The 25,174-nt window shown below is 44.0% G+C and overlaps 1 protein-coding gene across 2 annotated transcripts in view; it reads right to left on the bottom strand.

Annotated features, from left to right (window-relative positions):
• Positions 1-25,174, bottom strand: part of ANKH (ANKH inorganic pyrophosphate transport regulator) — a 180,069-nt gene that overhangs the window by 15,404 nt on the left and 139,491 nt on the right. For both annotated transcript variants that reach the window (XM_077269709.1, XM_077269710.1), the window contains exons 8-10: positions 17,493-17,588; positions 12,196-12,325; positions 3,190-3,313 (exon numbers count right to left, since the gene is read on the bottom strand). In XM_077269709.1, the coding sequence (XP_077125824.1) occupies positions 3,190-3,313; positions 12,196-12,325; positions 17,493-17,588 (350 nt within the window). The remainder of the gene's footprint in view (positions 1-3,189; positions 3,314-12,195; positions 12,326-17,492; positions 17,589-25,174) is intronic.

The raw sequence follows: 25,174 nt of genomic DNA, 5'->3' as shown, positions 1-25,174 counted from the left end.
AAGTAAAAAAAACAAACCGTACATACTCACATTTCGGTGTCCGTCAGGTCCCTTGCAGTCTGCTTCCCGCTCTGACTGACTGCCGGCCGGAAAGTAAGAGCAGAGCACAGCGGTGACGTCACCGCTGTGCTGTGCTTTCACTTTACGGCAGGCACTCAGTCAGAGCGGGAAGCAGACTGCAAGGGACCTGACGGACACCGGAATGTGAGTATGTACGGTTTGTTTTTTTTACTTTTACGATGGTAACCAGGGTAAACATCGGGTTACTAAGCGCGGCCCTGCACTTAGTAACCCGATGTTTACCCTGGTTACCCGGGGCCTTCGGCATCGTTGGTCGCTGGAGATCTGTCTGTGTGACAGCTCCCCAGCGACCACACAACGACTTTCCAACGATCACGGCCAGGTCGTATCGCTGGTCGTGATCGTTGGAAAGTTGCAGAGTGTGACAGTACCCTTAGTCATCACCATTCTGCCCCTTATCTGTAATACTGAATGAATGACAATTGTTAAGTATAAAAATAGGTTAAATGCCTCTGTACAGAGAGACTGAGCGACTAAGGGTACTGTCACACTCTGCAACTTTCCAACGATCACGACCAGCGATACGACCTGGCCGTGATCGTTGGAAAGTCGTTGTGTGGTCGCTGGAGAGCTGTCACACAGACCGCTCTCCAGTGACCAACTATTCCGAAGGCCCCAGGTAACCAGGGTAAACATCGGGTTACTAAGCGCAGGGCCGCGCTTAGTAACCCGATGTTTACCCTGGTTACCATCGTAAAAGTAAAAAAAAAAAACACTACATACTCACATTTCGGTGTCCGTCAGGTCCCTTGCCGTCTGCTTCCCGCTCTGACTGAGTGCCGCCGTAAAGTGAAAGCAGATCACAGCGGTGACGTCACCGCTGTGCTCTGCTCTTACTTTACGGCCGGCAGTCAGTCAGAGCGGGAAGCAGACTGCGAGGGACCTGACGGACACCGGAATGTGAGTATGTACTGTTTGTTTTTTTTTACTTTTACGATGGTAACCAGGGTAAACATCGGGTTACTAAGCGCGGCCCTGCGCTTAGTAACCCGATGTTTACCCTGGTTACAAGCGAACGCATCGTTGGATCGGTGTCACATACACCGATCCAACGATGACAGCGGGAGATCCAGCAACGAAAGAAAGTTCCAAACGATCTGCTACGACGTACGATTCTCAGCAGGGTCCCTGATCGCTGCTGCGTGTCAGACACAGCGATATCGTATGGATATCGCTGGAACGTCACGTATCGTACCGTCGTAGCGACAAAAGTGCCACTGTGAGACAGTACCCTAAGACGCTGACAGAGACTGAGAGAGCCAGAGATTCTGCCAAGACAACCAAACATCTAGAGGACCCTACAGGACTGCTGCCAATACATCATAGCCCCATCACGAGGGACACTGATCTATCATTCTACAGGAAACAAACTAGGAGACCACGGCTCCGGTTGGAATACAGATCTGCTCCATTGACCATCGATGAACTATGGATACATTTGGAGAAATCCAGGAATGTGACCCGCTGGTCAACTGGCTCCATGGATGTGTTCGGAGAAGCCAGGTTGTAACCATCGGGTCAACTGGCCATGTACCTGAATGGACTGTCATCTGTTATGACCTGGTGGTTAAGAGGCCACACTGATATGACCTGGTGGCTAAAATGCAACATGGGACGAGCTCTGAGAAGGTGGTATCTCTACTGACCGCAGTCCCTAATCCTAACAACAACACTAGTAATAGCCGTGGGATGTTCCTGACTTTCCCTAGACACCTCTTCACAGCCTAAGAACTAACTCCCCCTAAAGAAGGAAATAGAAAGCTATCTTGCCTCAGAGAAAACCCCAAAAGGAAAGACAGCCCCCCACAAATATTGACTGTGAATGGAGAGGGAAATGACGTACACAGAAATGAAATCAGATTTCAGCAAAGGAGGCCAATACTAAACTTGATAGACAGAGAGAAAAGGATACTGTGCGGTCAGTATTAAAAACTACAAAATCCACGCAGAGTTTACAAAAATGAACTCCACACCGACTCACGGTGTGGAGGGGCAAATCTGCTTTCCCAGAGCTTCCAGCTAGCCTGAATATGACATAGTGACAAGCTGGACAGAAATAGACATATTTGCAGAGCAATAGAGTCCAAGCAAACGGACAAACAAGAACTAGCAAAAACTTATCTTTTGCGGACAAGGACAGGCCATATGAGAAATCCAAGGAGAGAACCAAATCCAACCAAGAACATTGACAGCTGGCATGAACTAAAGCCCAGAGCAGGTTTAAATAACAAACCCAGGCAAGGCGATTAGTGAAGGCAGCTGCTACAGCTACCTAAAGGAGCAGCAGTTCCACTCGAAACCACCAGAGGGAGCCCAAGGGCAGAACTCACAAAAATACCATTAGCAACCACAGGAGGGAGCTCCAGAACGGAATTCACAACAGTCATCTTCCTACACTTGTCATTACTTCCTCTCTGTGTGCGTGTCACAGATGGGGTAGTCGACTCCGGGAGCTCTGAAGTAACAGTTGCCATTATCCCAGCGAGTCAGCGGAAGGGTGAGACTCTGTAATGTGCACCATCTTGAGGTATTTTGCTGGGACTGTTCTACATGTTATCTAACTCTTTTGTGGCTCAATAAAGTATTGCCACAATGTTTTACACTCACCTTGTATTGTCTGAGTAGCGTTATGTCCACTTTAAAGGGAGAGCGGGTGTTTGGCAGGACAATCCAGATCCGGCTAGTGGACCAGGGCGCCTGCCGACCCCTCGTGTCTCCACAGCACCTTCCTATTAGCATCGATGTACCGTTTATCACTGGAGTACAGACTCTAGTTGTGGAGAGTCTGAGAATGAATCAGGCTCTGACTAGATACCATACTGGCCTTTTTTATATCATCAGAACAGGATTGGATTTGGTATATCATGAACTGTTATATGAGCACAGCCTAATAGGAAGACTAAAGCTACCCTTTATGTCTAACTGCAGAAAAAAAAATGTAAAAAATGTGAAGTATAATTAAGCGGTCAACATTCTTTACCACTTAAATATATCCTTTATGTCATATAACTGGTGAGAGCTTATGGTATATAACAAAGTACAGGCAATTCTTTAAATTACAGTGACAAGAGTACACAGACTAGTCAGTTATGTGATGAAGAAACTTACCCTAGATAAGGCAAAATAATAAGACTCGAGATGAGGACGATTATTCTTAAAACGGAGCTTGGTGCCAGCACAAATGTCTTCTTGAGTGTCATTAGCCATCCAGTTAAGTGAGCCCGCACTGTAACTAAATGGAGGAAAAGAAGAGCACAGCTTTAAGCAATGTAAGGGTATGTGTCCACGTTCAGGATTTGCTCAGGATTTGACATAGGTAAACTCTGCACCAAATCTGCACCTGAGGTCACTGGCAGGTCACCTGCATTTTTCATGCCTTTTTGATGCGTTTTTCATGTGTTTTTGATGCGTTTTTTTTCATGCAGATTTGTGTTTTTGTAAGCTCAATAAAGATATACAAAAAAAAAGAATTGTGATGTAATTTCTTGTCCAACCTCTTCATTTACCTACTCCACTGAAGAATATACATATATAGATAGGTAGATAGACAGATAGATACGTTAGATGGATACAATAGATAGATACGATACATATCTATCGTATCTGTCTATCTATCGTATCTATCTATCTATCATATCTATGGATCTATCTATCATATTTTTCTATGGTCTCTATCTATCGATATACAGTTGTGGCCAAAAGTATTGACACCCCTGCCATTCTGTCAGATAATACTCAGTTTCTTCCTGAAAATGATTGCAAACACAAATTCTTTGGTATTATTATCTTCATTTAATTTGTCTTAAATGAAAAAACACAAAAAGAATTGTCCTAAAGCCAAATTGGATATAATTTCACACCAAACATAAAAAAGGGGGTGGACAAAAGTATTGGCACTGTTCGAAAAAACGTGATGCTTCTCTAATTTGTGTAAATAACAGCACCTGTAACTTACCTGTGGCACCTAACAGGTGTTGGCAATAACTAAATCACACTTGCAGCCAGTTGACATGGATTAAATTTGACTCAACCTCTGTCCTGTGTCCTTGTGTGTACCACACTGAGCATGGAGAAAAGAAAGAAGACCAAAGAACTGTCTGAGGACTTGAGAAACCAAATTGTGAGGAAGCGTGAGCACTCTGAAGGCTACAAGTCCATCTCCAAAGACCTGAATGTTCCTGTGTCTACCGTGCGCAGTGTCATCAAGAAGTTTAAAGCCAATGGCACTGTGGCTAACCTCCCTAGATGTGGACGGAAAAGAAAAACTGACAAGAGATTTCAACGCAAGATTGTGCGGATGTTGGATAAAGAACCTCGACTAACATCCAAACAAGTTCAAGCTGCCCTGCAGTCTGAGGGTACAACAGTGTCAACCCGTACTATCCGTCGGCGTCTGAATGAAAAGGGACTGTATGGTAGGAGACCCAGGAAGACCCCACTTCTTACCCCGAGACATTAAAGAGCTAGGCTGGAGTTTGCCAAAACTTACCTGAAAAAGCCTTGTTGGAAGAATGTTCTCTGGTCAGATGAGACAAAAGTAGAGCTTTTTGGACAAAGGCATCAACATAGAGTTTACAGGAGAAAAAAAAGAGGCATTCAAAGAAAAGAACACGGTCCCTACAGTCAAACATGGCGGAGGTTCCCTGATGTTTTGGGGTTGCTTTGCTGCCTCTGACACTGGACTGCTTGACCGTGTGCATGGAATTATGAAGTCTGAAGACTACCAACAAATTTTGCAGCATAATGTAGGGCCCAGTGTGAGAAAGCTGGGTCTCCCTCAGACGTCATGGGTCTTCCAGCAAGCACTAGAAAATGGTTTGAGAGAAAGCACTGGAGACTTCTAAGGTGGCCAGCAATGAGTCCAGACCTGAATCCCATAGAACACCTGTGGAGAGATCTAAAAACGGCAGTTTGGAGAAGGCACCCTTCAAATATCAGGGACCTGGAGCAGTTTGCCAAAGAAGAATGGTCTAAAATTCCAGCAGAGCATTGTAAGAAACTCATTGATGGTTACCGGAAGCGGTTAGTCGCAGTTATTTTGGCTAAAGGTTGTGCAACCAAGTATGAGGCTGAGGGTGCCAATCCTTTTGTCTGGCCCATTTTTGGAGTTCTGTGTGAAATGATCAATGTTTTGCTTTTTGCTTCAATCTCTTTTGTGTTTTTTCATTTAAGACAAATTAAATGAAGATAATAATACCAAAGAATTTGTGTTTGCAATTCACTTTTGGCCACAACTGTATCTATCTATTATCTACCGATATATCTATCTATAAATGTATCTATATATAGATATATCGATAGATAGATAAATATATTGATAGATTAATAGATACGATAGATGGATCACACAAGCGAGAAACTCGGACAAGTCTCGCATCTTAATACCCGGCACTGCCGCCGACACTCGGGAGCGTAGCGTGCTGTTGCATGTATTTCTATGCAGCTGCACGCTCCACTCCCGAGTGCCGGCGCCAGTGTCGGGTATTAAGATGCTCGACTCGGCAGAGTTTCTCGCATGTGTGATCCCAGCCTTAAATAAAGACACACACACGAAATCTGCGTTAACCCGGGGTCACACTCGCAAGAAACTCACACAAGTCTTCATTACCCGGCACTGCCACCGGCACTCGGAAGCAGAGCGTGCGGCTGCATGTATTTCTATGCAGCTGAACGCTCCGGTCCCGAGTGCCAGCGGCAGTGCCGGGTATTGACGCCGGCCTTAAACGCAATATGTTTAATTTAAAAAATAAAATTTGAAAAAAAATGGCGTGGACTCCCGCGCAATTTTCTGCTCTAGAGGGGGGAAGCCGACGGCTGGGGGACAATATTTGTAGCCTGGGAAGGGGGTAATACCCATGGCCCCTCTCTAGGCTATGAATATCAGCCCGCAGCTGTCTGTGTAGCCTTTACTGGCTATTAAACTAAGGGGACCCCCCCAGAAAATGACGTGGGGTGTCCCTATATTTTATAGCCAGAAAGGCTATGCAGACAGCTGCGGGCTGATATTCATAGCCTAGAGAGGGGCCATGGTTATTGGGCCCCCCCCCCGGCTTCAAATACCAGCCCCCAGCCACCCCAGAAATGGCGCATCTGTAAGATGCGCCAATTCCGGCACTTAGCCCCTCTCTTCCCACTCCCCTGTAGCGGTGGGATATGGGGTAATAAGGGGTTAATGTCACCTTGCTATTGTAAGCTGACATTAAGCCTGGTTAATAATGGAGAGGTGTCAATAAGACGCCTATCCATTATTAATCCTAGAGTAGTGAAAGGGTTAAAAAAAATAAAGAGACAGCCAGAAAAAAGTATTTTAATATTCTTAATTTTACCATACTTACCATACTCGATCGCCTGCATAAAAAATTAAAATAATAAACCAACCGTATACTTACTTTCTGCCGTAGTCCAATTAATAACGAATGTCCCACGACGATCTCCCCTATAGAACAGTGACATCGGGTGATGTCACCGCTCTTATAGGCCCTCCAGTGACACACTGACAGGAGACAATGGCTCCTGCAGTGTATCACTGAGGTTACCTTAGTTCAGAGTCTCACTTTATGACAAAGCTGTGTGGGAATTTTCCCACACAGCAGTGCCACATGTGAGACTAGGGACTATTTTCTCAGAGGGGCGGAGGAATACATTGTGGGGAATACATTGTGGAAGGATCACCTACACTACAGCGATCACCTACACTACAGCATTCTCACAAGCAGCTGATCAGCTGTTTGTGAGAATCAGACTAGTGACCGGAGATAACTCCCGGTCACGTGCACGGCAGTTCTCGCGATAACATAAGTTATCGCGAGAACTGCAGTGGACGAGGGACTTCCGGCAGCGGGACAAGTGAGCCGGCAGACATGCGTAGTAAGCTGCGTGTACGCAGTTTCTACACATGTGACTAATCATTAGATGCGATTTTATCGCATCTAATGATAGTCTATGGTAAATTTACAGCGTTGCGACGGAGCGTCGCCGCTTTGTAAACAGACATGCTGCGTTCTGAAAAGACGCACTGCATGTCTGTTTACGCGGGTCTGCCGCCTGCGTGTTTTACCGCATAGTGGAGACAGGATTTCATGAAATGCCCTCCAGTATGCTGTAACATCTGGACGCTGCGTGTTTGATGCTGCGGCTCTACGCAGCGTCAAACACGCAGCGTTTCCTGAACGTAGAAACATACCCTAATACTGATTGAAACAATATAATCTGTTAGGAAAACATATTATATTCAGAAAATATAGAAAGGCGAGATGCCACAAACAAGCCTACTTAAATAAGCAACATGCACACTCTCTACATGAAATTTCCTACAAAGACATGGAGTCAAAAGTACCCCAATATATATTTCACAAATGTAATATTAATTACAAAACATAGCATAAAAGAATACATATACAAAGATCAATAGCAAACAGGCTCAGGTATTTATGGCATGTGGTCCACACAAATAATAGGGAGGGTATATTGGATCAAGTTTCATGTAGTCAGACAGAATAAAGTGCCAGTGCTAAAATTGTATTAAAGTGTCATAACTATAGGTTCATGCAAATAATCTGATCTAGTCAAGCACCACACATGTGTCTGTAACTATGCCAAAAGAGACGTACACCTGTGGTTGTGATTATAAAAAGTCAGTCCTGACTCACAGTAAATTACAGCCCCTCAAGGAGGCCCACACGAAACGCGCTTCGGGGCTCCCCATGTTCCACATGGGGAGATATACAGTGGGGCAAAAAAGTATTTAGTCAGTCAGCAATAGTGCAAGTTCCACCACTTAAAAAGATGAGAGGCGTCTGTAATTTACATCATAGGTAGACCTCAACTATGGGAGACAAACTGAGAAAAAAAAATCCAGAAAATCACATTGTCTGTTTTTTTATCATTTTATTTGCATATTATGGTGGAAAATAAGTATTTGGTCAGAAACTAAATTTCATCTCAATACTTTGTAATATATCCTTTGTTGGCAATGACAGAGGTCAAACGTTTTCTGTAAGTCTTCACAAGGTTGCCACACACTGTTGTTGGTATGTTGGCCCATTCCTCCATGCAGATCTCCTCTAGAGCAGTGATGTTTTTGGCTTTTTGCTTGGCAACACGGACTTTCAACTCCCTCCAAAGGTTTTCTATAGGGTTGAGATCTGGAGACTGGCTAGGCCACTCCAGGACCTTGAAATGCTTCTTACGAAGCCACTCCTTCGTTGCCCTGGCGGTGTGCTTTGGATCATTGTCATGTTGAAAGACCCAGCCACGTTTCATCTTCAATGCCCTTGCTGATGGAAGGAGGTTTGCACTCAAAATCTCACGATACATGGCCCCATTCATTCTTTCATGTACCCGGATCAGTCGTCCTGGCCCCTTTGCAGAGAAACAGCCCCAAAGCATGATGTTTCCACCACCATGCTTTACAGTAGGTATGGTGTTGGATGGATGCAACTCAGTATTCTTTTTCCTCCAAACACGACAAGTTGTGTTTCTACCAAACAGTTCCAGTTTGGTTTCATCAGACCATAGGACATTCTCCCAAAACTCCTCTGGATCATCCAAATGCTCTCTAGCAAACTTCAGACGGGCCCGGACATGTACTGGCTTAAGCAGTGGGACACGTCTGGCACTGCAGGATCTGAGTCCATGGTGGCGTAGTGTGTTACTTATGGTAGGCCTTGTTACATTGGTCCCAGCTCTCTGCAGTTCATTCACTAGGTCCCCCCGCATGGTTCTGGGATTTTTGCTCACCGTTCTTGTGATCATTCTGACCCCACAGGGTGGGATTTTGCGTGGAGCCCGAGATCGAGGGAGATTATCAGTGGTCTTGAATGTCTTCCATTTTCTAATTATTGCTCCCACTGTTGATTTCTTCACTCCAAGCTGGTTGGCTATTGCAGATTCAGTCTTCCTAGCCTGGTGCAGGGCTACAATTTTGTTTCTGGTGTCCTTTGATAGCTCTTTGGTCTTCACCATAGTGGAGTTTGGAGTCAGACTGTTTGAGGGTGTGCACAGGTGTCTTTTTATACTGATAACAAGTTTAAACAGGTGCCATTACTACAGGTAATGAGTGGAGGAAAGAGGAGACTCTTAAAGAAGAAGTTACAGGTCTGTGAGAGCCAGAAATCTTGATTGTTTGTTTCTGACCAAATACTTATTTTCCACCATAATATGCAAATAAAATGATAAAAAAACAGACAATGTGATTTTCTGGATTTTTTTTTCTCAGTTTGTCTCCCATAGTTGAGGTCTACCTATGATGTAAATTACAGACGCCTCTCATCTTTTTAAGTGGTGGAACTTGCACTATTGCTGACTGACTAAATACTTTTTTTGCCCCACTGTAGGTAAGAGATGATAGTGGTTGCCATATATAAACTGGACATTTTATAATCTTTATTGACTAGATTATATGCATGAACCTATTGTATTGACACTATAATAGAATAAAGTGCCAGTGCTAAAATTATATCTCACTACATGCAACTTGATCCACTCCATCCTCTGTGGACCACACACCATAAATACCTGAGTCTGTTTGCCGTTTTTAAGTGTATACTTTTATGCCATTTGTGTAGTTAATAATAAACTTGTGAAATATATATTGATGGAATGCAGTACTGTTATAGCTACTTCTGAATGCAGAGAGATCTGTGAAATCCTCACACGTGAAAGCTCATGAAAGCAGTTACTATTATATGTGACTTTTTGTATCACATACGTGCTACCCATATTTTGAAAGGTGATAAACAGTGTAGTCAACAATTAGACAAAAGGGCTGAATGTATCGGACACTGGCTGCATGATTCCAGTCATATGCTTAACTCTAAAACGTTGCGGAATGTCAGAGAAAAACAGTTTAATATCAACCAGGGACTAAGCCGCACGGAGGACTAGTTGGACAGGCAGATCTCTGGTGGCTTCCCCCTGGCCGTTGCCAGTGACTGACAGGTCTCTCCCTCTGTGCGGATATAGGGAGAGACCTATCACCTCAAGGGGAGCAGAGAAGAAGGATCTGCCAAGGACTTGCCTTGGGCAGGTTCACTTTAAATACTTGTAGGTCCTAGATGTAAAAAAAAGTTTATTAGATTTTCAATTAAAATGTTCTTTAGGTTGGCCTGTATCTGTAATAGACTTGGTCAACAGAATAATAGCTACTGGACAATGCAGTGAAGTTTTTTTTTTTTTACAGTTTAAGCCTACTTGTCTTTGAAGGTCAAAATAACCTGTAAAGGGGTTGTCCTCTTTCAGAAAACTTTTCCTTAAGGGCACAGTTACCTTAAGAAAAACAACATGCTTTATTCACCTTCCCATGTCCAGCGCTGTGTCTCTGCTGCTGCCTTCCGGAAAAAAGATGACCAAGTCCAGGGCAAAAGCTTAAAACACAGCGTTTGGCCCAGGAAACGTAACTAAAGAACAGTTTGTTTCTTAGATGCTAAATGTGTATTAGGGCAAAAAGATTTGGAAAATGGACAATGCCTTTGTACATAAACAAAAAGAAAGTAACATTATAAAAAATGATTATTCCACCTTTAAAGGGGTTGTCCACTAATCAAACCACCCCTTCTCAGGTACCATATTTCCTCAGGTAAAATAATGACAGTCTAATTTCACCACTGGCACCGTGTTTCACGCTACGTTATGTCACGTGAGTACTGCAGCCAATCAGCATATGCTAATAGGTCTCTTCACACATTTCCTTCATACGAAACCGCCATTCAGAATAAGTGAAAGCTGCCACTTTTCTTTGAGTACCTCTGAATGTCAGCTACATCCAAAGGAAGTGAGAGTAAAGCGACCCATTAGCAGACGCTAATTGGCTGCAGGGCTCGCGTGACATTACAATACAATAGGAAACCCTACCGCCAACACCGCTGGAAAGGCGCTAGCACCACAGGCAGTTTTTATTTTACATGGGGGAATATGGTAATTGAGTTGTGTGTCTGAGTTGTGGACAACCCCTCTAAGGCTACTGTATGTCCCACTTTGCTACCAGCTTCTCCATTGGATCTAGAATTAAAAAAATGAAGCTATTTTGCAAATATTTCAAATTAAAAAAACCTCAAATCTTACAATTCTGCATACTACAAGCCTTTGTGTCCTAAAGGTTACAGTCTACGAACAAGCCTTGTGTATCATATTTACATACAGACTGAAGAAGAGTTGGCAGATCCAAGACGAGTATAGGTGGCCATACATATTAGACGAAACCCCGCCAATTTTGATGAGACTGGCTGACAATGTAATATGTATGCGTGTGCGAAGACTCTGCCCCAATAGCAGATATCTAGGTCTACAAAAGCAACAGATACAATTTTAAACGCAATTGAATAATAAAATAGTTTTTAAAGTATAATGTTCCCTTTCAGTCATTTTTTCAGTCATCAGAAATTCATGTCAATAAATCACATCAGAGAAAGTCAGCAAACTGACAAACCTTACTGAAAGAATAGGATTTTGTCCTGCCTTGATGTGTCTGTTTTACTAAATACTTGCAATTTTCTTCTATAAATCTGCATTGTGCCATTAATCTGTTAGTCCCTAGGCTGTGTTCACACCACTATTTTACCAGTATTTGGGAAAACCGCAGGAAAAAAAAAGTAACCTCATAGAAATTTCTGATTAAATTGACATCTGGGTTTCACCATTACCCTTGAGAGGTTTGTCTTTCCAGTATGAAAATGTCAAAACTAACCAGACAGTGTCAGTGCGAAGGATCCACACGTTCACCTTAAATGAACCAGTTTCTATTTCTTCATACATTTGAAATGAAATGGGCTAATATAAGTGTGTGGGTCAGTGAAAAAGATGGACAGCACATGGATGGCATCTGTGTGCAATCCACGTGCGGTCTGTATTTAACACTGAAAAGTATAGATGAAGCTTGGTAATTTGGTTATCCATCAGTGAAAAACCCTGATAACACTGACGGTACAAACGGACCCATGAACCAAACACTGACAGATCCAAAACACTGATGACATTGGTACCATTTTTTCACATACATACTTAAAACACGGAAATGTGAATAAGGTCTTAGAAAAGGGTGTAATAAATTATGACTAGGTCTAGAATTAATAATGTAAGACTTATGCAGATGTAAAAATACCATATCATTTCACTTACCTGGTACAGGAAAGAAGGAAAATATCCTCAAAGGAATCACACAAAGCTCAGCAAATGCAAAATCTACTCCGATTATGTCAACAAGTATCTTCTCCGATACATTTGGAGTCCAGAACATCACAAAACACAGCTGATGTAAAAACAAAAAAAAACATCAGTAACCTAAATCTTATATCTTTTAAGACTTGGAAACAGTTTTTTAGCACATGTTTTAATGTAATCTGGAAAAGCCTAAACTGATATGAAACTAATACCCGTCACGCAATGCCTTGGGACTGTGGGTGCTAACTGGTCCCTAGAACTAGGGGCGCCCTACTCTATTCCTGTCCCCCGGATTACTCATGAAGGTGGAGACGTCGAGGTTAACATGCTTCCATGTCATTTCTGTAGAATTAGAAGTGTATGGCCCATAAAGGGCTGTCTTCTAATCCTGGAATAGGCTTATAGAACGTTATGGTGGTGGTATAGAAGGGATGGGGACAAACTGAAGGCAGTGATTCTCATTTCTAGGGAAAATAAGGAAATGTTCTTAAGCTCAGCATAAATGCAGAAGATCCTTAGTGTGGCAGTAAGGACGGCGGATGGTTCAGCTATTTTTATTCGGCTTGTTAGTCAGCGTGTCCCTAGTAACCAGACTGCCTCACGTGACTGCTGCTCAGCAGATTGGTACTGTGCTGACTGCACAGAAGCAGCTTGGCAGCAGTCACGCCATGCCATTCTCCTCTACACATAGGACACATACTAGAAATGAGTCTACCACATTATTGGCGGCTCTTGAATCCATCTAATGACAAAACATTATATCTAATATGACATTTACCCTTTTTGCTTTGGAAAGATATTGGCACATGCATGATTGCTCTCAGTTATGGGCTATGTGAAGTATGCAGACACGGAGTACTTGTTTTTCTGTATCTCTCATCCTACATCCTAGGAATAGGGTAGAAGATGGCCCTACAGTGAAGACTCCCAGGGATCAGAACCCTTAGCAAGTTCGTATCCATATGCCATACACGTGTATGTGCAGTAACCTCCTTCATGATTCATGATGATGTAAAAAACAAACAACAGGTCTGATCTTGAGGCGTAACATTTTTCTTTCTGGGACTCTGGGCTCTAAAGAGTAACATGCAAAACAGATAAAATTAATACACAAAGTCTACAGAGGTAAAAACCAAAAAGGAAAGCTTAGTGTGATAGTAACGAGGCAGGAGCGTGCATGTTACGCTCATCGCCACCTGACTTTCCACCTCACTATGACGGTGGGTAACACACCAAAGCTGGGCTTGTCAGGGGCAGTAAGCGCTGACTCCAGCCGGCTTTTTCAGCAGTGATTCAGCAGCCAGTTCTGTCCAGTGTGCCTCCTACCTGACAGCCGATAGCTGCGTTTTAGGGCATATAAACTCAGCATTTTTGTTGTGCTTTACTTTGCTCACATATATCGCACCTAGAGGTTGCAATAACGCCCACAAAATGCATTTTTAAGTTTTAAATTCATTCTACACATAAGCGTGAGACGATGCTGAACAGAAGAGAAAAAGTGAAGCCTCGGAGTACTGTCTGAACATTTCTGGCATAGCTAATCCCTGCCATTAAGGAGGAAGAACGTGAAGGATGCACTGCGCAGGGAGATGGTCTGCTGAATGGCGGGATTCCTGTGTCATAACAGACTGACCAGCAGCAATAGAGCGGGTGACCGCAGAAAACGGGTTGGGAAGCCCCTAACTCACAGTTGTATAAATCTATTAGGTCACAATGAAGGGGCAATCGGTCAGGGGGTGACTAGTATGGTGTCCATTTCAATAAGGAGGAGGAGGATCTGCTGCAGACGGAGGGCCTCCTCCTCCTTGGGCGCACCACTGCTGTGCAGCTTTATGTTGCTGCATTTTCCGCTCACCGTCAGATCTTTATCAGATATCTCTTTCTTCTTTGTTGTACATAGTGAATACACACATATACGGTATTCACTGGTCAACTGCAGGTGATTGACAATATACAAATCATTCGACGATTATTTACAGGCCTTTTTCCACGAGCTGATGAACAATGATGGCAACAGAATGATCACTAATACGATTGTTCTGCCCCCGTACAGCATCATGTTATCGGCACCATATCCATTTACATTGGATATGTAATGCTGATAAGGAAGATTTCTATGCCAACATAAATGATCTAATCACCCGACAAGTGATGCCTGGCATGTATAATTGGGCAGATCATCGTGACCGAGTGTTCCTACCAAAGCTTGTTCGCTAATTATTAGCTTGTCTTACGTGCATTACATCTTTCTCACTTATAACACTGATCAGACTGTTAGAAATAATGAGGAAATTATTCGCTTTCCACTTAACCCATCTTTCAACAAATGGCATCAATCCCCGAGGGAGAGACAAAAAACTCATTAAGAACCTGGAGGTTGTGAAAGCATTCAAAGATATTCCTAACCATCCATGAAATCTTCTCAAACTAGGAGTTGACCTATGTGCTGCGATATGTCAGAAGTGTAAGGCTGAGTTCACACGTAGCAGAATTTCCGCAGAAATTTCCTCGGCAATTCTGCGCCTCCTGCCGCGGGTATATCGCATGCAGAATTTGCATGCATATACCTGCAGAAAACTAGCGTTTTGCAAGCATAATTAGCTTGCAGAGTGCTAGCGTTTTCCAAGCGATCTGTAGCATCGCTTGGAAAACTGTTTGACAGGTTGGTCACACTTGTCAAACATAGTGTTTGACAAGTGTGACCAACTTTTTACTATAGATGCAGCCTATGCAGCATCTATAGTAAAAGATAGAATGTTAAAAATAATAAAAAAAATTAAAAAAAAGGTTATACTCACCTGCAGACCTCAGCGGCTTCCGTTCCTAATGCTGTGTGTTCAGGACCTTCCATTGACGTAGCGGTCACGTGACCGCGACCGCGACGTCATCGCAGGTCCTTCACACACACCTCGGAAGCCTCTGAGAAGGTCGGGCCCCCAGAAGGTGAGTATATCACTATTTTTTATTTTAATTCTTTTTTTTTTACCACTTATATGGTGCCCAGTCCGTGGAGGAGAGTCTCCTCTCCTCCACCCTGGGTACCAACCGCACTTGATCTGCTTACTTCCCGCATGGTGTGCACAGCCCCGTGCGGGAAGTAAGCAGATCAATGCACTCCTATGTGTGCAGAATCGCCGCGATTCCACAATTTTAATGAACATGCTGCGTTTTTTTCTGGATTGCGATTCCGCTCAGGAAAAAGATGCAGCATGTGCACAAAAAATGCGGATTGCAATCCGTTACATAGGATGCTTAATGTTAGCGTTTTTTTCGCGGTTTTATAGCGTTTTTATAGCGAAAAACCGCGAAAAAAACGCAAAAAATCTGCTACGTGTGCACACAGCCTAAGTGTTATAGAGGTCTTCACAAGATCCTGAGTGTAAATCATATACGGGCCTCTGAACCCCTACCTGGCATCATCGCTGATGAGTAATGCTATTATTTATTTACATTTGTAGTCTCAAGTACCCTTTAAGACAACAAGTTCCTTGACTTTCAGCTTGTGGGGGAGGCAGTGTGCGCATAAAGATAGCTAGTTCAGATTGGCAGAAATGGCTGAGCTGCTGGCCTAAAATGCCTGCTCGTCAATGCTGTAAGCATAGCATGGTGTGGAGCAAGACAACAATTGAGGCTGAAATTGACTTCTATCCTCTTCAACAGCAAGTCACACTTTATCCTTCGATGTAATGATAGCTGAAGAATAGTCTGGAAACCACATGATCAATGTCATGAAGAGACCTTCACAAGGGAACATCACACTGGTCCTAGCCATGGGATTATGGTGTGGAGTGACAAAATGTACGGTAGCTAGACTCCTTGTCAGGAACACTAACAGCTCAGCGTTACATTAATTTGGTTGTGGAACTAGTGGTATGGTTTTCATAACAACAATTCCGGGGTACTGCTTATATAACTGTGAGCAGCCTACATGGCCTAGGTGTGCTACCATGGCCTGCAGCGCCTCTGCACTTCCTATCAAGCACATCTGGGACATCAATGGTTGCAACTGCAAAGGGAGCTGCCAGCAGTGGATCTTGTTGATTTATGTACCCAAGCGCATTTAAGGCCCCGTCACACATAGCGATTTACCAACGATCACGACCAGCGATACGACCTGGCCGTGATCGTTTGTAAGTCGCTGTGTGGTCGCTGGGGAGCTGTCACACAGACAGCTCTCTCCAGCGACCAACGATCAGGGGAACGACTTCGGCATCGTTGAAACTGTCTTCAACGATGCCGAAGTCCCCTGCAGCACCCGGGTAACCAGGGTAAACATCGGGTTACTAAGCGCAGGGCCGCGCTTAGTAACCCGATGTTTACCCTGGTTACCAAAAAAAACCAAACAGTACATACTCACCATCTGATGTCCGTCAGGTCCCTTGCCGTCTGCTTCCTGCTCTGACTGAGTGCCGCCGTACAGTGAGAGCAGAGCGCAGCGGTGACGTCACTGTTGTGCTGTACTTTCACTTTCACTTTGCGGCGCTCAGTCAGTGTGGGAAGCAGACGGCAAAGGACCTGACGGACATCAGATGGTGAGTATGTAGTGTTTGTTGTTTTTTACATTTACGCTGGTAAGCAGGGTAAACATCGGGTTCCTAAGCGCGGCCCTGCGCTTAGTAACCCGATGTTTACCCTGGTTACCAGTGAAGACATCGCTGGATCGGTGTCACACACACCGATTCAGCGATGTCAGCGGGACCTCAACGACCAAAAAACGGTCCAGGCCATTCCGACACGACCAGCGATCTCGCAGCAGGGGCCTGATCGCTGGTACGTGTCACACATAGCGAGATCGCTACTGAGGTCGCTGTTGCGTCACAAAACTTGTGACTCAGCAGCGATCTCGCTAGCGATCTCGCTATGTGTGACGGGGCCTTTACAGTTGCAGAACATTCTTCAGATAACCATTAATAACCTCACTGATAGCAGCCAAGGAATGTAACTGCGTGTATATCTGCAACAGCCGCTCATGTGTGATACTGTATAAATCGAGATGTTTTCAAAATGTTCCTATTTTTATCCTGCTGTGAAATATGTAGTGCAACCCCTGGCTACATGTTACGCAAAAGTCTTTAGTCTCCATTTCAGCGACAAAGAAAAGTAAAAAAAACCTACAGCTATGTCCAATGACATAAGCTACAATACTGAAGAAAGCCAACAATGGCTCCGTTTCTGGGGAGAAGAAGCTGACTTTTCTTTCCAGTCCCCCAGCCCCATCCTTACTTTAAGGTAGTAGAATGAACAAATGTCCTTACCGTTAGCGAAAGAGCCATGCAGACAAAAGTGAAGTTCTTGATATGGGTTTTAGATACTGTATTACCATTGTTAACCATTTTATTGCTTGGGTTACTCTAGAAGAAGTAGAAGAAAAAATCAGTTATACAGCTATCCTTATTATTGCTGCAAACACTGACCCTCCTTGGACTTAGGTGGTCCAAAGCACTAACAGCATATATATTCTATACCTGTCAAGTTAAAGGGATTGCCCTTTTCTCAAATAGGTTTCTAATTGCAGAAAATAACAAGAAGCAGTAACATCCACCATAGGGTATGTGTACACGTTAAGTATTTGTGCATTTTCGTCACATTTTTTCCAAGCAGTTTTATTTCACAAAATTGAAGAATTTCTTATTACCAGCAGAGTTAAAGATTCCTAAAGTATCATGTACATGTCACTTATTTTCAACTTGCAGATTTGAAGCAAATCTGTAGCATGTCAGTCCTTTCAGCATATTTCACCTATTCTCATGACTGGGGAAAAAGCATTAAAAACATGCAAGAATTACATTAAAAAGTATAAAAAAGCATGCTTATTTTATGCCGCATTTTTCCTGCAGCAGAATTGTCTACCCTTACAGATCCTGTGACTCCTGCCACTTCCTAGTCCCCCTTGGTCTTTGCATTTCCTGCTCTGGCGGTGACGTCTTGACTTGACGTCACTTTCAGTTGTCAAATGCCCATGTTCTCATATCATACCTGGAGCATGTAGTGCAGAAACTGGCCAGGTATCGTGGAGACTCAAGATGGGGTTTGGAGGGGGGGCGTGGCCTGGACGTGAAGGAGAGCGGTCGCATCTCTGTGGAGCTCCTGCCTAACTTCTACTTTCCCACGGAGAATAAAAGGCTGCACAGAAAGAAAATAATCCCCGTGACTGTTGGGAAGATCTGTCTGGCCCTGGAGCGGTCTGCGGGAGGTCGGTGATCTCACCCCGGCACAGGACCCGGATCCGAAGAGAAGAGGGAGAAAACAGGGGCAGCGGCGCCGCCATCTTTAACAGCGGGACTTGAGCCGGACCACAGAGGACACAGGGAGGTACGTGCTCCTCTCCTCCCAGCACCCCCTCTCCTATCCTGGCTTGCCGCTTATGCGGATTTCCGCTTACCCACGGAGGTGCCTCTCCTGACCTGGCGCTTCTGGCGGTGATCACTGGCGTGCTGGTCGAGCGCTGCTGGAGCCCGTCCTCTGCCTTGCAGCGGTGCATGTGGCTGGAGGACGCGCCGGTCGGCGGCTCTGCAGAGCGGAATCATCTTCTGTGGCGGCGCCCTGCTCCCCTGGCGGCCCGACGACTACCCCGGATACTCCACTGATGTGTGAGGAGCAGGGGATTTCCCGCCGGTCCCAGCGCCATCTTGGAGCCACCGCATGTTATAGGGAGAATCCCTAGGCTTTCAAGGGGGGGGGCTGTGCCTTGCCGGAATCATCCCCCATCTGCAGCTCACAGCTGTGCACCGTCTCCTGCTGCCCCATACCCACCCGCTTGCCACCTACGGAGCTGGATAAACTACAGGTGGAAGGTGTGGACATTACCACCAGTGAGCACAATTAAGGGGAGCTGCATCCTAGGCTAGGATCGCTTTATATTTGCAGCTCATAAATAAACTTCATTTCTTGCTGCCCTAAAGCCATTTATCTAACCACCTGATACCCTCTTACTGACAGTGAGGATATATTGCATTCTAGCTGATGTTTTACTAACACCACAATCAGTATACTTTGGGGCACATGCCCGAGGCTTGATGAAGGCGGTTTGGCGGCAATGAGCTTTGATCCCCGTTAAGTCCATAATTACCCCTATTAGCACGCCGACTATTACAAAAAAGGACTTCAGAGTTCCCCTCTCCTATCCTGAACACCGACACGCTACCATGCCAAAGAAAGGTGGCTCCTCTCAGCTGGCAAGCCGCTCAATAGCAGATCTGCTGACCGATTCTGGCAGCTCCAAAATGGCGGCCACGGCTCCAACCCCAGATATCACTAGCACCCTCGCCACGCGGCAGGACACTGCAGGGGATGACGAGGAGGGGCTGGCACAGGAGGACACTGTGGTGCCTACAGCTATTCTTATAAAAACTCTTCAGGAGACATTCAAGCAGGAGCTGACTCTTGCCATGAAATCAGTCACGGAACAAATGCAGGAGATACTACAGCGCACCTCCTCATTAGAGGACAAAATGGATACGGTGGCAGATGCGCTTGAAGAAGATCAGGAACAAATAAGACAACAAATGGAGCGTATTCATGAGCTAGAAATCAAGTGTGAGGACTATGAAAATCGATCAAGGAGAAGCAATCTTCGCATAAGGGGTCTCCCTGAATCAATAGTGTCACTGAAAGAGACTGCATCTGGCCTGTTCTCTGCCCTTCTCCCACAGGCAGACCCGAACACGCTACACATCACTAGGATACACAGAGCACTGGGCAAACCAAGGTCTGATAATGCTCCAAGGGATGTTGTCCTGAAATTACACTATGAAGAGACCAGAGACCTCATTTTAACAGCAGCTCGAGACTCCCCAAATCTCCCAGGTGTTCCAAACTCAGTTCATCTATATGCTCATAGCTCCTGCCACTCTGAACAGGCGCAGGGAGTTCAGACCACTCACTACAACTTTGCAAGCTGCCAAAATAAGATATAGATGGGGCTTTCCATTCGCCCTGTCTTTCTCCCACGATAACAAGCACTTTACATGTCGATCATTTGAGGAGGGAAGACGTGTGATTGAGCAATTGGGTTTAAAGATATCTGTTGATCCACAACCTCTGCCTCAGAGGAAACCCAGACCAAGTAGGGAGTGGAAAGAGGTCCCAAGAGTAACAAGAAGCCAACGTGCGAATGTCACTTGAAAGATATTGAACAATGCGGCGTTCCCATTTAACTGTATCAATCACTGTTTCCCTCTGCGCTTAATATCTAAGAGGGTGGAACCTCATCTAAGAAAGAATGGTTCAAGTTGTTCGGTTGGAGTTGGAGGATTTTAATACCTCCCAAGGAGCTCACTTACATTTCTCCTTCCCCCCCCCATACACCCCCCCACTTTCTCCCCACTACCTCTCCCCCCCATCACCCTTTCCCCCCTACCTCTCCCTCTCACTCCCTCCTTCCTCCCCACTCCCTCCCTCACCCACTCTTCTCCCCTTCTACTCTTCCCTCTCCCCCCCCCAATTTGAAATGGATAGTCGGTACAAATATTTTCATGGGGTCCTATAGTATTATGAAGTTTCATTAGTGCCTTGTTATGGATACCTGTGATATTTAACAATTCGAAGGGGCTGGACTTGTTAGGGGTTTTTCACACGTTACCCATTTTAGTGAAGCCTGGTCGTTTCCACATAATATGGACCACCAGTTCACTAAGTTATATGGGCTCTTAGCCCATTTGATTATAAATGTTTGTTCTATGTTGTCTTGTTTTGTCTTCCTACCTTCCTACCTTCTATTGTATTTGCTTTATGTAGGTTCGTAGATGTCTGCTCGAAATCCTCTACTTCTTTGCATGGACTCCAGGTTGATCGTTACCGGGAGATGTTCAGGGTTGGGAGAAAACTTAGGGGTAAGCCTTTATATGCAACACTAACTCAGCCCGTCTATGTGTAGGGTCTTATCCCATAATGTAAGGGGGTTTAATTCCCCCATCAAACGTAAAAAGGCCTTCCTGGACTATAAAAAACAGAATCCTGATGTCCTTTGTCTTCAGGAAACACACTTCTCCACCTCATCATGCCCAAAGTACTTTGACCAGAACTACTCTCGCTTTTTTACATCTTCAGGCACAAGTAAAACAAAAGGAGTAGCAATTTTCCTCAAAAACAATTTTCCAATACAGATCACAAATTCCCTATCGGATGATGAGGGTAGGTTCTTAATCTTACTAGGCACATTACAAGGGCAAAAACTTTGTTTAGTAAATAGCTACTTCCCAGCCTCGTCTCAAGTTCAGGTCTTTAAGTCCATTTTAAACAAGCTGGATAACTACTCCTTCCAGCACCTGATATGGTGCGGAGATTTTAACTTCACGATAAATCCAACATTAGACAGCAACGCTGTAAGACGTACTGACATCACTAAAAATGAGAGGAAAAATATCTCCCGATTATTAATGGACCATAACCTAGCAGACATATGGAGAGAGATGAACGGTAATAATAGAGGTTATACGTACTACTCTCCCGCCCACAAAACATATTCCAGAATAGATCTTCAGTTGACAAAAACCACCTCACTTTCCACAGTCCTATTCTCACGCCACGTACACTCAGCATGGTCTGACCATGATGCTGTACTCTCAGTATTCAAATTCAATGTGTCCACCTCTAGCTTATATAGATGGAGACTTAACGAATCACTACTTACTGACCCTGTGATCACAAATACAATTAAGGACGAATTAACCGAATATTTTAAATTTAACACTTCTGGTGATGTATCCCCCGGAACCATTTGGATGGCACACAAGAAATTTATAACGGGCTCAATAATTAAGTTGGCTGCTCAAAGGAAAAAAACGAGAACTGAACTACAAACCAGATTAGAAAATAAATTAGCAAAATTAGAACAAGCCAACCAGATGTCCACCTCTCTCTACCTTTCCAAACAAATTCAGGAGACTAAAACTCAATTAGATGCCATCCTCACCACTAGAACTGAGAAGGCCTTGACTTGGACGCGAGCCAAATTTTACAAGTTCGCTAACAAGCCGAGCAAACTATTAGCCCGCAAGTTACGTTCTAGGGAAATGATCAACACAATTTTTTCAATAAAAGATGGTTCGGGAAGGATTACGTCCCACCCAGATAATATATATAGAACATTCCATGAATATTACCAAAACTTATACACCCAGCCCAAACCCTTATCTCCTCACCCGATTCAACAATTTCTACAAAACCTCCACCTACCTAAAGTCACAGATGCAATAGCTAAACAACTACACTCCGATATATCTATGGAAGAGATCCAATCAGTTATCAAAGCGTTGAAAAAGGGAAAGGCCCCCGGCCCTGATGGACTCACGGCCATTTATTACCAAAAATTTGCTGAAATTCTTTCGCCCCACATCAAAAAATTTGGAGATGCCCTCCTTCATGGCTCAAAAATGCCCCCAGAGTTTCTGGTTTCCCATGTTACAATTCTACCTAAGCCAAAAAAAGACCATTTACTGACCAAGAACTTTAGGCCTATTTCTTTACTAAATGTGGATTTAAAAATATTCACTGCAATTATCACAAGTAGAATAAACCGCATATTGCCCTCTCTTATTCACAAGGACCAGGTGGGGTTCATCCCATCTAGGCAGGCCCCGGACAATATCAGACGTAATATAAACCTTATCCACACAGCAAACTCCCGCAGGGAACAATTTTTAATACTAGCCTTAGACATTGAGAAGGCATTCGACTCACTCTCCTGGAACTATCTCTTCCAAGTCTTATCTAAATTTGGTTTCACTAGGGAGTTTATAGAATGTATTAAATTACTCTATGACTTTCCCACAGCATATCTGAAGCTCCCGACGTTGAGCCCTTCTCCCATATCTATTCAGCGTGGTACCAGACAGGGATGCCCACTCTCCCCGGCGTTATTTGCTCTGGCCATGGAGCCCTTGGCAGAAGCCATTAGAACAAATCAGAACATTACTGGATTAACTAACTTAGGCGAACAATACAAGGTTAGCTTGTTTGCAGATGACCTCCTTTTGACTATTACCAATCCCCATACAACAATTCCCAATCTCCTATCTCTGCTTAATATATTTGAAGACATTTCAGGGCTGAAAATTAATATAGATAAATCGGAAGCTCTCTTTATCAATACCAGCAAAACTATTCAGGATACTATCACCTCCCAATTTAAATTCACAAAGAGGGACAATTATTTAACCTACTTGGGAATAAATATTACAACAAACAGAGCTAACCTCTTTAAATGGAACTACGCGCCACTTATCCAGAATCTTCACACTGATTTATCTAGGTGGGCTTCGCTAAACCTATCTTGGCTGGGTAGGATCCACACAATAAAAATGGTGACCCTCCCGCGATTTTTGTACCTTTTTAGATCTCTCCCAATACCGATTTCAGCTAAAACGTTCTCAGGTCTTCACGCCACGATCTCCAAATTTATATGGCAGAATAAAAGGGCTAGAATCCCCCAAAAATTAATGTTCTTCCATAGAAGACATGGTGGAGTTTCACTTCCAAATCTATCCCTATACTATAAAGCGGCACAAATAGCACAACTAACTAGCATATGCGCCCAAAATAACAAGCCAAGGTGGGTTCACCTGGAGTCACATCTTATTAAGCCACTCTCATTGCCAGGCCTCATGTGGTCTATGGGAAAAATCCCCAAACAACTATTTATAACAGCACCTTATACTGCTCACTCTTTCAATTTGTGGAGAAGAGTTAGATTCAAATATTCACTGCAATCAGATCCCTCCCCATTAACCTCTATATTAGGTAACCCGATGTTCACTCCTGGTCTGGACTCACGTTTGTTCACTTGGTGGATATTGAGAGGGATTACCACAATAAAACACTTGTGTGACCCTTTCGGTGTCCTGATGGACAGAGCAGAATTCGTGAGGAAGTTTGAACCCCCGATTAGAGAAATAATGCACATTAATCAGATTTTGCACTTTGCAGGTAGCCTAATTCATGGTAAACGGCCCGTTCCTGTTTCTGGTTATGAACAAAAATGCCTTTCAGACCCAATGGGAAGGGGGACAATATCTTTGCTTTACTCTATTATAAACCCACCCCATGATATGAAGAAGCTGGGTTTCATGAGACGGTGGGAGGAGGAGTTGGGTGTCGAGCTGACGCTGGAAGACTGGAGGAGGTGTTGCGACACACTAACTAAGGGTAGTCACCAGTCATCTCTAGTGGAAACCTCGATCAAGGTCCTTCATAGGACTTATCTAGTGCCAACTAAACTTCATAGCATATTCCCCAATGTCTCAAATTTATGCTTTCGGGGATGTAACCTACCTGGGGACATGAAACATATATGGTGGACTTGCCCAGTGGTGTCCAACTTATGGCAAAAGATAAACCTTCTAGTTGACCAACTGGTGGGGAAAAAAACCAACCTGGACGCCTCTGTTTTTCTGCTGGGGGCGAGACACCCGGCTCTTCCTAAAGACCTATTTAAGTTGGTTTCTTTTCTCTTTATGGCTACTAAAATTCACATTGCTTCGAAATGGAGGAACCCCGCGTTGTCGATACGTATGGTTAAGGAAAGGATGAATAACATTATGTTTTATGAACGCATTGAGGCCACTAGAAATGACAAGTGGGATCAGTTCTTTAAGATATGGGGTCCTTGGATGGATCTGCAACCTAATTTGCACTTGAGTCAGACTCTTCATCTGTCCCCATAGCAATTTGATTCTGTGGGGATAACGTTTGTTATAAATTAAAAAGTAAATGCAATTTCTCCTTTCCTTCATGTTTTTCCCTTGTGTTGTCTTTGTCTTGTCCACCCTTGTCTTTATAAGGAATATGTGTTATTATATTACTCAGTTATAGACTCCCCTGCGAGGGAGTTCATTCACATTGCAATTTCATTTTATGAATGTTAAAGTTAAAATTTCAATAAAACCTTTTTTGAAACTAAGATGGGGTTTGGACTCCGATCATATTAGACAGACACAGT

Source organism: Ranitomeya variabilis, chromosome 6 (genome assembly GCF_051348905.1).
Source record: "Ranitomeya variabilis isolate aRanVar5 chromosome 6, aRanVar5.hap1, whole genome shotgun sequence".
NCBI lineage: Eukaryota > Metazoa > Chordata > Amphibia > Anura > Dendrobatidae > Ranitomeya > Ranitomeya variabilis.
The sequence above is the reverse complement of the archived record's forward strand: the minus strand, read 5'-3'. Positions and strand labels throughout refer to the sequence as shown.